At 43.6% G+C, this 12,052-nt stretch overlaps 1 protein-coding gene across 4 annotated transcripts in view; it reads left to right on the forward strand.

Annotated features, from left to right (window-relative positions):
• The window catches only part of ADGRF5 (adhesion G protein-coupled receptor F5), a 105,766-nt gene that overhangs the window by 74,311 nt on the left and 19,403 nt on the right, over nt 1-12,052 (forward strand). For all 4 annotated transcript variants that reach the window (XM_005860926.2, XM_005860924.2, XM_005860927.2 and 1 more), the window contains exons 9-10: nt 3,598-3,819; nt 4,758-4,961. In XM_005860926.2, the coding sequence (XP_005860988.1) occupies nt 3,598-3,819; nt 4,758-4,961 (426 nt within the window). The remainder of the gene's footprint in view (nt 1-3,597; nt 3,820-4,757; nt 4,962-12,052) is intronic.

A 12,052-nucleotide genomic window follows, 5' to 3' on the forward strand; every position in this document is an offset into this window, starting at 1 on the left:
ATCGCCAAAGGGGTCACGACCCACAGGTTGAGAACTGCTGATCTAGACTCTTCCAGGTCAGTCACTGCTTTACTGAACTGCGTGGTCTCCATCCAGGCCCGGAAGTGTGGTTGTGGCGTATGAAATCAGAACTACAACACCATCCCCTGGATTAATGCACAGAGCGAATGAGCTGGTCACACAGAACCTCAACCAGACCTACAAAATGGACTTCACTTCCTTCCAAGCAGTGACTAGTAGTAAGTAGACGTTGCTACATTTTTTTTCCTGTGCAATGATTCCATTTAGATATGACAAGGGTTTTTACTGTTATGCTGAAATCTACGAAATTACATTGTGATGTCCCCTGTGGGGAGAGTCTCCGGTCCCCAGCATAGAGGTCTATGTGCCAACTCCTGCCTTAGGCTGGTGCACAGCCTCTCAACAAGGCTAATTCACTGTAGTTGGGGGAGAGGTTGCCAGGGGAGAGATTTTGCAAGGGGGCCACAGAGCCATTATGGGTTTTAAAAATTACTGTAACAGGCCCAAGATATTCAAAAAATACAACCAACATGGTGGTGCAGGTTGGGATATTCATGAAGTGCCCTGGTATGAAATAGGGGGCCACTGTTATTTTAGAGCAGTGGTTCTCAAAGTGTGGCCCCAGACTAGCAGCATCAGCACCTCAGGGGAACTTGTTAGAAATGCAAATTCCTGGGGCCACCCCAGACCAAGCAGGGCCAATCTGTTTCAACAAGCCCTCCAGGCGACTTGATGCCCAGGAAAGTTGGAGAACCCCTGCTTTGGATCACATCTAACACTGGTGAGAGTCCTGGGATTTTAGATGTTCTCCTACATTTTACAAATGGGGTACAGGGCTGAGCTCTGTTGTGTTAGGAGGTGTGGACCTATATTGTCCAAGGGGTAGCAAGGGGAGCTGGCTGGGCAGAGCTGGGTTTATGGATTTTAAAAATCACTGTAACAGGTCCAAGATATCCAAAAAGTACAACCAATGTGGTGGTGCAGGTTGGGATATTCATGAAGTACCCTGGTATTAAATAGGGGGCCACTGTTATTTTAGAGCAGTGGTTCTCAAAGTGTGGCCCCAGACTAGCAGCATCAGCACCTCAGGGGAACTTGTTAGAAATGCAAATTCCTGGGGCCACCCCAGACCAAGCAGGGCCAATCTGTTTCAACAAGCCCTCCAGGCGACTTGATGCCCAGGAAAGTTGGAGAACCCCTGCTTTGGATCACATCTAACACTGGTGAGAGTCCTGGGATTTTAGATGTTCTCCTACATTTTACAAATGGGGTACAGGGCTGAGCTCTGTTGTGTTAGGAGGTGTGGACCTATATTGTCCAAGGGGTAGCAAGGGGAGCTGGCTGGGCAGAGATTTGGCGGACATCCTGGATAACACAGGCTCATGGTTCCCAAGTAAAGGTAGTTGCTCTTTGGCGCAGCGTGGTCCACTGTGGCCGAGGACAGTGCAAAGAGGGCCAAGGGCACAACTGGGAGGAAGGGCGCCCTTCTCAGCGGTTAAGCTGTCCTCACAGCAGGTTTGTGCTCTTTCTCTTTAGAGTCTCTGCTGGTATTTTTAACAGCGGATCTTTTTAAAAAATAAAAATATTGAAAGAGATATGCACAATGGTAAGAAAGTGCTGCAACAGATGCAAGATAAAATAGCAAAATAAAAATTCAGGATAAATAAGGGAAAATTTCAGAACAAACTAATGAAACCCAGAAAGTTGAAAAAAAAGGGGGGAGAATAAGTGGCCTAAAAGTGTGGACTCACACAGAAGCAATTTTAGCAATGCCACATCTTCACCCCTAATATCACCCCTGAAAATTTATTTTTATTTATTGTTCTGAGGGCATAGGAGAGGAGTAGTTTCTTGCATAGGTGTTCTTCAAGTATTATTATTTCCCCCCCCAAAAAAATTTCAGTTGTGCTGAGGATAGTCAGACATTTAAATGAATAAGATGCAGCAGCCTTACTGATCAGTGGCTGTCAGTCCAGAAATAAAGGTGCTTTAGTATCCATGGCTTATTCTTCCAAAGAGCAATGAAGTCATTGGGAATGGTACTCTACTCCCCTTTCTGCAGAGGATCTACATCCATCTCTGTCCTCCTTCAAAGACCAGAATGTGAGTCTGTGATGTACTCAGCCTTAGACCACGAAACATGAACTTATGTTTTGTGCAATTCCATGGGGCGTGCAGACACCGCCCTGCTCTCCATAGTATTGGTGGTGTTTACCCAGAATACAAATATCAAAAAATTCAAGTGACTGTGTGCTTTTACAAAATTGTATCTGAGGGACAGGGGAGAGGAAGAGAACAAGAAAGAAAAATGCTGAGTGAATGAGTTGGTATCAGGAACCCATTTTTTTAAAAATATATTTTATTGATTTTTTACAGAGAGGAAGGGAGAGGGATAGAGAGTTAGAAACATTGATGAGAGAGAAACATCGATCAGCTGCCTCGGTGATCCTCGATTAATCAGCAGGGTCCCTTAACTAGACATCCCTTTCTTTAATCATTGCCAATAAATTTATGATCAGTTCTATACAACCATATGATCCTGGCGGTTTTACTAGTCATAGTTATTAGCAACGATAGTAATGAAAAGAGGGCACTGTTATTGTACCTTTTCTATGGGAAGCCCAGTGTGTTCCACATATTTCACCTTTATATGTTCCCTGAGGCAAATATTACTATCTTCATTTTACAGGCGAGGAAATGGAGGCTTAGAGAGGGCAAATAATTTGCTCCAGGACATATAGTAAATAACACAAGTGTGTGTGACTTCAAAGCCAGTTCACTGTGTTAACTATTCATAGGTGGCCTTGATTCCTAATGGTTGAATATGCTTTTAAAAAATCTTAAACCTAAATAGGAACCTTAAAAAATGGTAAGAAATATTTAGATACCTTGACATTTTGATCAGAACATCAGACCACCTGGAATGAATCTTAAGGTGTTTGAGTCCCATGTTTACAGTGTGGAGAAGTCTGGTCTGAGCAGGAAGCCCATGCAAAAGAGGCTCATAGTGCCTCCTGACCCAGCTCCTCCAACCCCTCCCCTCATGGACCGCAGGAGAGACATGCACAAGACACAGCTTAGAGGGAGAACCGCCTGTTGTGTAAAAACAGGGCCACCTTAGAAGGACATACAGAAATAACAAATTGTGTGTCTCTATCCAGGGGATTACTTCATGCAATGGCTTTCTGGAGTTTTACTGTGAAAACAATAACAATAGCTACTGTTCCCCTAAGTCACCTCCCAAGGTAGCTTGCAATTTTCTGCCAGACTATTTGAAATATTAAAAATATACTTGGGATCCCCATTACTGCCCCTGGGGACTCTTAAGTGTGCAAAGACCCCACACTGGAAGTCGTGTCCCTAGTCGTGCAAAACTGGAGGGCTCTCACTCCTTGGGCCGCAGAGAACAGCTGCCAGGGATGGAGGGAGGAGGACGTGTTGCCTCCGTCTAGAGAGCACCACAGATGAGATGCTGTGGCGACCTCCTGAGAATCCTGTGGAGTGGCGTCTGGTGAGTCGTAGTAGTTGCCTTTACTTGCTTCGGAACCCCACTAATTGTTTTCTTTGGGTTTCCAGATGAAACCAGGTTCTTTGTCACACCCGAAATCATCTTTGAAGGGGATACGGTAACTCTGGTGTGCGAAAACGACGTTCTGTCCTCCAACGTGTCCTGGCACCACGTGGGGAGGCACGCCAACATCCAGAACGGCAGCCGGTTCTGGGTGTACACCACCGTGCTCAACAACCTGACCTCCGTGTCGCGCCTCACCGTGTTCAACATCACCCTGGGGGACGCGGGTGGGTGTCCTCCCAGTAACTCACTGGTGGGGGGGAAGGGATGAAGGGCTCCGAGAGAACAGACTTAAGAATGTATAGAGAGTGTTTCATCTTCAAAAAGGAGTCACCAGGCTCGACTTTTCCAAATTGAAAATCAATCCCATGGCATATCAAGCCAAGCAAATTAGTCTTGGGAGACAAGTACAGTTTTCCACATTTACTGAAACTTAGGAGTTTGGAACCTGACACAAAAAACCAGACTTATGCTCTTAATTCTTTAAAATTTTAATACAGCTCTGTTGAGGTAGAATGAACATATAAGAGCTGTGCATATTTAAAGTGAACAATTTAGTAAGTTTTGATCTATGTGTAGCTCTGAAACTATCGTCCTAATCGGGAGAGTACGCATTTCCATCACCTCCCCTCAAAATTTCCTTGTCCTCCATTGCAATCCTTTCTACCTGCCCCTCCTTGCCCCTCTCCCCAGCACCCTCAGAGCACAAGTCTTAAACCTGACATCCTAGAATTTAATAAGCCCCCGAGAGTCCAGAGGCTAACAGGGGGATCTTTTTCTGTGAATGACGTTGGGTGGCAGACACCTGGGTCCTATCACATCTTTGTGGATTCTGATTTTGCCACAGAGCTCAGTAGAATGCCAGAGTTACCCAGTCTTCCAGTTCTCCAAGGCTTTCCTGTGTTTCCTTCCCACCTCTGTCACCCCTACACATTTTACTTACCAGTAAGTACCAAGTGTGAGATCGCCTTGTGGCATCAGAAGTACCTTCATTGGCCTTCGCACTTCCTGAACGTTATTCAGGGCTGTTAGACCAAGTCTCAGATGCATTTGAAAAGGATGTTTCTCGAAGCACTGTCATGACACATGCCCCGAGGCTGTCCTTCTTCTAAGTATCAATAGCAATCAACTCATAGTAACGAATGCTTCCGTGTATTCCGTGCAGGTGAATATATTTGCAAACTGACCATGGATATTTTTGAATATGAGTCCAGAAAAAAGATTAATGTGACCCCCATCCGAATTTTTGCAAGTGAAGACATGAAGGTGACGTGTGACAACAGTCCTGTGTCTCTGAACTGCTGCAGTGAGATCAATGTAAACTGGAGCAAAGTGGAATGGAAGCAGGAGGGGGAGATAACCATTCCAGGTAAGAATGTCGGATGCCCTTTCGTGGCCAAGGAAATATGGGAAATGCCGTGGGTGGGAGAGGAAATGTCCGATGGCTGTTTCTTTCTAGACTTCAGACTGTGAAAAAGTACTAGGCTTGATGCCAGCTCCTGCTTAGCCATTCGAGAACAAAATTCCAAAAACATATGTGCATATGTGTCATGCGTGGGTCGTCAAGATCCTGGCAGAGAAGATCCAAGAGGGAGTGACATGATGACTTAGGTCCATGAAGGCTGCTGCCTACGGAAAAGCTTGTCCCCACCTTCCTAGCCTTTCCAATTTCAGCAAAGAGCGAAGGGTGGGGTCATCACCTTTGCTTCGGAGTCTGACTTGGAACTTTTCATTCCATATCTCTTCTCTTCTCTTCTCTTCTCTTCTCTTCTCTTCTCTTCTCTTCTCTTCTCTTCTCACTTCTCTGCCTTTGTATCCACAGTTTCTTCTATGTTATCTAATTCTGTGTCTCTGGTTTGTTTGTTTTTGTTTGTTTGTTTTGTGTTTTTTTGTTTGTTTGTTTCTTATCTCCCTGTGTAGACCTATTTACCTCTTAATTGTCTCATGTCCATTTCTGATCCGTGTGCTTTCTTTTTAGATCTGAGATCTAACTGAAGTCCCCCACCCCCAGTTTACATAGTGAATGACAATGCTACTACTAATAAATTAAAATAGCAATACTAACTCTGCCATAACAGTTTGTGATAAACCAATTCTTTAAAACAAACAAACATGTTATTACTTTTAATCACATTTTAAGCTTGACCACAAGTTGGAAGCTGGAGGGTTTTTTCCATCCAATTTTCAAACAGAAATTGGGATCCAAATTAAATGACTTAGTCACAGTTGTCACAATAGAAAAAGGCAAAGGATTGGGACTCACTTCAAACCTTGTGTCATAAGACCGGTGTTTATCTGGGCCAAACTCTCTTCCCATGCCTGGTGGGCCAGGGCTGGGGCGCACTGACCTGGCAGTGTGCACAGAGGCAGAGCCTGCTTTCTGCCTAAAGCCCTCATATAACAATACCCAACCCTCCCCTTCAGAAATGACAGTATTAATTGTCCATATTTACCCTAAAAAAGTCATTCCAGTGAAGTGTGGCTTCATCCGTGAAATACATTCGTGATGGTGGAGACCTTATTTTACAAAGCCTTTGCTATCCGACCATATTAAATTATGAAATACAAAATAATGATCGATTGGCACGCACCTCTTCCTGAGCACACCTCTTTTGTAAAGCCCATCTCAGCTGCTGTTTGTATTGGACTTTAAAGCCCCCAGAAGAATGGGAAAGGCATCTGGTAAGTGCTGGAATGTTGACACTGGTCCGCGTAGTCACTTCCTTGATTGTGAAGGAAGAGGAGGTGTGGGCATCCTGAAGGAACCGCCAGCTGGGAGAAAGACCTTGCAAGGTTCCTGGGAAAGCGCATAAGCTCTCCAGGGTGAGAGGTGAAAAGCATCGCCCTCTGGCAGACGAGCCAGGAAGTCTGCGGTGCAGATGCTCAGAGACCTCTCTGTGGCCACCACTTCAGACAGTCCCCATGCCCAGTGCGGGCTCAGCGGCCTCAGAACAATGGGTTTCCTGTCACAGGGCTGGCCGCCTGGGGAGCTGCAGAAATCAGTTCTCTGATGAGTTTAGCCTCTGCTCTGGGCACCCTGCCCTTCCTCCCCACCCTGACTGCCCTCTCTCTGCAGCAATTTTGCTCCAAGTTCTACAGGTGATTCCGAAGCCATTTTCCAGGCCAGTAAGAAACAATCTAGCTGACTAATTCACCCCAAACATTTGGAACTGAACATGTTACCTCATCTCAGAAACATAATGTTATTTTCAAAACACTCTGGCAAGAAATAAGACAGAAAGAAGTAATCAGCAAAGGTAGGATTTCTAGCTTTAAGGGGAGAGGGTCTGTTGAGTAGGGAGGGATCTCTGCAGTTTTTCAAATCAACAGACACCAACTATGATATAAATAATAGTAGCAGAAGTAACACAGTAGCCCCCTTATCCACGGGTATATGTTCTAAGACCCCCCCATGGATGCCTGAAACTGTGGATAGACCAAACCCTAGATATACGGTTTTTTTTCCTAGACATACATACTTATGATAAAGTTTGATTTATAAATTAGGCACAGTAAGAGATTAGCAATAATAACTAGTAATAGAACAATGATAACATATGGTAATATTTTGTAAATATGATCTCTCTCTAAATATCTAATTGTACTGTTACATACAGCGTGCATAAGGTTTCATCATGCTACTGAGAATGACGTGCAATAAAAATTTATGAATTATTTATTTCTGGAATTTTCCAAAATATTTCTTAATATTTTCAGACCATGGTTGACTGTGGGTAACTGAAATAGCAGAAAGCAAACTGCAGATAAAGAGGGACTACTGTAGTATTAATGGTGTTACTAGGAGTAGAAATAGCAGAGGTAAAAATAGTTATTATTATTAGCGTGGCTTCTCGTTTTTCTATACCCAACACTAGCTTTGACTGTGTAGGAATGTATTGACAAGTTGGGGGAATTGAAGGGCAACAGAGTTGATAGTGTCACCATAGCTCTTCTCAGGTGGCATGATGGTAAAACATAATGAAGTCTAATTCCCTTTTGCCCACAAGCTAGGACGGTTCCCAAATGCGTTCATAAACTTCTTCCTGGCCCTGCCTACCCTATTTCCTGGCTTGTCTCATGCTGATTACTCATAAAGCAATTGAATCTTTACTAGAGGGTGTCAGCCCCTTCTTGGATGGCTGACAGACCTGTGACAGCAGGGAGCACCGAGTGACTGGTGAGGGAGGTACAGCCTCAGATTCCACTGTTCCCTTCTTTGTTTCCTCTTCCCAGTTGTCCCACTTACGTTTTTATGTTATTGTGCATGCTTGTGCGCTGTCTGAAAGGTTAGTTTTGCAGCCAAATAGCATGAGGAAGAGATAAAGAAGTGAGACCACCCTTTTCCCTTGTTGAATAGAAATCAGTCTTGTGCTGTTCATGTCACTTTATGTAGCCTCCATGTTTGTGTGTATTTTTCAGTTTTTTTTTCTTATGATTTATTTCTAGTTTCATACCATTATGGTCAGAGAAGATGCTTGTTATGGTTTCAATTTCTTATATTTATTGAGACTTGTTTTGTGTCCTAACATGTGGTCTACTAGTATCCTAGAAAATGTTCCATGTGCACTTGAAAAGAATATATATTCTGCTGCTTTGGGAGAGAATCTCTGCAGGTATCAATTAAATTCATCTGATCTAGTGAGTCATTGAAGGCCACCATTTTCTGGTTGGTCTTTTGTCTGGAAGATCTATCCACTGATGTCACTGGAGTGTTAAAATCCCCTACTATAACTGTATTACTATCAATCTCTCCGTTTGTGTCCAACAAGATTTGCCTTACATATTTAGGTCCTCTATGTTGGGTGCATAAATGTTTACAAGGGTTATATCCCTGTCTGGAAGATCTAGCCACTGATGTCATTGGAGTGTTAAAACCCCCTACTATGACTGTATTACTATCAATCTCTCCTTTGTGTCCCTTAAGATTTGCTTTACATATTTAGGTCCTCTATGTTGAGTGCATAAATGTTTACAAGGGTTATATCCTCTTGTTGGATTGCCCCCTTTGTCATTACATAGTGTCCTTCATTGCCTCTTACTATAGCCTTTGTTTTAAAGTCTATTTTGTGAGATATAAGTATTGCTACCGGAGCTTCTATTTCCTTTCCATTAGCATGAAATATCTTTTTCCATCCCTTTAGTTTTAGTCTGTGTGTATCTTTTGTCCTGAGGTGGGTCTCTCTGGACAGAATATACATGGGTCTTGTTTTCTTATCCATTCAGCTACACTTTATAAATGCCACTAGGAGTCCGCCTGCCTCAGGGACTGAGGCGAGACCAAAGTAGAGAAGCAACTGGATGTACTGAAGCATTCTCCATCCTGGCGGCAAGAAAGGGCCACCCTTTTGGTTTTGTTTTTAAAAAGACCAGGTGTCAGGGCTTCACTCTAGAGCAACTAAATTGGGTTTGGGCTCCAGGCAGTGGCATAAATTCTTAAATGTCACTGGAGATTTTATTGGGCCAAGGGGAGCAGGAGCCGCGGACTTAGTCTAATCCCTCATTTACGCAGGAGGACAAGTCTCCATGACAGTGGCAAAAGGCTCCCTCCTCACCCACAGCTCTTTCTCTTTCTTCTCCGTGTCACTCTCTGTTCCTAGCGATGCCACAAACAAATCCGATTTTACATCCTCTACTTCAGTGGTTCTCAACCTTCCTAATGCCGCGACCCTTTAATACAGTTCCTCTGTTGTGGTGACCCCCAACCATAAAATTATTTTCGTTGCTACTTCATAACTGTAATTTTGCTACTGTTATGAATCATAATGTAAATATCTGATATGCAGGATGTATTTTCAGGGGTTGCGACCCACAGGTTGAGAACCATTGCTCTACTTGAAGGAATGCCCACCAAATTGGATTTTAAAAAAGAAAAAGAAAGAACTTGTGCTAAGTCTTCAGTCCTGGAATAATGAGCCTACACCATGTGCTTTTCAGTAGGACAGTGTCTAGTCTCGGGAAGCCGTGATCCCAGCTCAGCCACGTGCCCTTGTCCTGATGCAGGACAAGTTGGGGCACCTTGTGGACTCCCAGGCTTTCGTCCATTAAACAGTGATAATGGCACCTACTTTACAAGAGAGGAGAAACACTGAGATGATCAATGTAAAATTTTTAAAATAGACCTGAATGCACTGAGTCTGCCCCAATAACTATTTTCTGATCATGACGATAGCTTTAAAAGCCAGCCCCTCACTTTTCCTCAGTGTGGTTGGTGGGAAATTTTCATCGGATATGATCTAATCTTGAGCAGCAAATGTGTAATTGCATACCATCTCTTCTCCAGAGAGCACAGTACCAGCTTATCAGCTGCACTCAGTACCCTCCAGGCAGGACCCCGAGGTGCACAGCCCCACGGTGTTGTATGAAATACAATGGGAACGCTGCCAGTTCAGAGTTCCCACCTTTGTTTTCTGAATTTGCCATCTCTCTGGAGCCTTATCTCCACCCTATAGGGTTCAGACTCACAGAACTACTGTTTTTTCCCGAGCAAGACCAGCACACTGCTGCTTCTGTGCTTTGCCTTCCACCTGTAATTTCTGATTTAACTGTAGAATTTTTTCTTGACGTAAAATCTGTGTGTTTGTCTAACTCGGGGTCTCCCCACCTCAGCACTAGTGACATTTTGGGCCAAATCATTCTCAGCTGAGGGTAGTTGTCGTGTACATTGCAGGGTGTTTATCAGAATCCCTGTCTCTACTCACTAGATGCCAGGAACACCCCTAGTTGTGACAGCCAAAAAATGTCCCTTAATATTGTCAAGTGTCCCCCCAAAAGGCAAAATCATCCCTGATTGAGACCAAATGTCTAATGCATAAGGCAGACCAGAATGGAGCTGCTTGAGTTAGAGAAAGGGTTGGGGGGGCAGCGGGGCTAGAGCCCACATGGCTTATTACCCCCAACCCAGCCCCAACTCCTAAAACAGGTTCACAGAACACCACGTTCCCCAAGGAGTGCTGATTCATACACACCCCCACACACCCTCACTGCACACCAGAACACCGCAGCCACCATTTCCATCTATGTCTTTCAAGGCCTAGAACAAATCTTCCCTCTCCTCTGAAATCTTCCAAATAAAACTTCCCTCCTTTAATCTTCATACTGTAATTACTTCTCTCTTATGAAACCTATCTACTAGATATTATAATTATTTCTGTACATGTCTTTATATGCCCCATTGTTTGTAGCTCATTTTCTTGCACATTAGTTTGGTAAGAAAGCTGGGCTTGAAGGATGAGTAAGAGTCAACAGGAGGAGGGAAGGACAATATTATAGGTATGAACACATAGGGTATGAAGCTATAGGCATGTTGAAGGACTTGACCTAACTTTTAAGAAAGTGATGTAGAATCAGATAAAGAGTGCAGAGGCAGTTGAAAGCATATGTGAATGAATACATATACCACACTGAGGAGATTTTAGTTTGTTTTGAAAGCAATGGTAAGATTTAAAGGTAAAAGGAGAGAAGTCAGATGATAAGGGCTGAACTTTAGAAAAATAAAATTTAAAAACTAAAAATAAATTTTGAGGTAGTGTAGCCAATAGATTGAAGGGCCAAATAACCAAAAATAGAGACCCACTTACAACAGCATGCAATTGGCAGATAATGGATAATGGGGCCCAGGTTAGTGACCATGAGTTGGAGTGGATAAGACAGTTATGAGATGATTTAGAAGTACAACCTAAACATTTTTACAACTGGTTGGAAGTGGAATGTGAGGAAATGCAAGTAATTAAAAATAACCTTAAGAGTTTTAATTTTGTGAGCTGCCATTGGCAAAGAAAAGACACATGAGAAGATATACAGGCTTTGTCTGGGGAAGAGAAAGATGAGTTCCAGTTGGACACGTTGAATTGGAGATGCCGCAAATATCAAATTGACACTTGGGAATTCGCTCCTAGAGTTTCCAATAAGAGTTTTTCTCTCTCTTCTCTCTTTTAAAATATTTTTAAATTGATTTTTTATAGAGAGAGGAAGGGGGAGGGAGAGAGAAAAAAACATCAATGTGAGAGCAGAACACCAATTGGCCGCCTCCTGCACACCGCCTACTGGGGATCAAGCTAACAATCCGGATATGTACCCTGACTTGGAATCAGACTAGCAACTCTTCAGTGCTCAGAAAGACACCCAACCAACTGAGCCACACCTGCCAGGGGGAGAGTGTTTCTCTTAGAGCTAGAGTGGAGAGTCATCCAAATACAGGATATAATAGGAGCCATGGTGTAGATGACATTCCCCGGTGAAACAGTAGAGATAAAGGTAAGAAAGGGTCAATATCAGAGTGCTTGGGCAAGGCCAATATCCTTGGAAACACCAATATTTACGAAGGGAACAAAGGCAAGGAGCCTGGGAAGGAGACCCAGAAGGAGGGATGAAGAGAGAAGAGAAGCAGGAGAGACTGTGGAATTGAGTAGCCACGTCACAGAGAAGGTGGTCAGCAGAATGGGTAGCATGAGAAGAAGCCAC

The sequence above is a fragment of the Myotis brandtii genome, unplaced genomic scaffold, assembly GCF_000412655.1.
Source record: "Myotis brandtii unplaced genomic scaffold, ASM41265v1 scaffold143, whole genome shotgun sequence".
In the NCBI taxonomy this organism is placed as follows: Eukaryota; Metazoa; Chordata; class Mammalia; order Chiroptera; family Vespertilionidae; genus Myotis; species Myotis brandtii.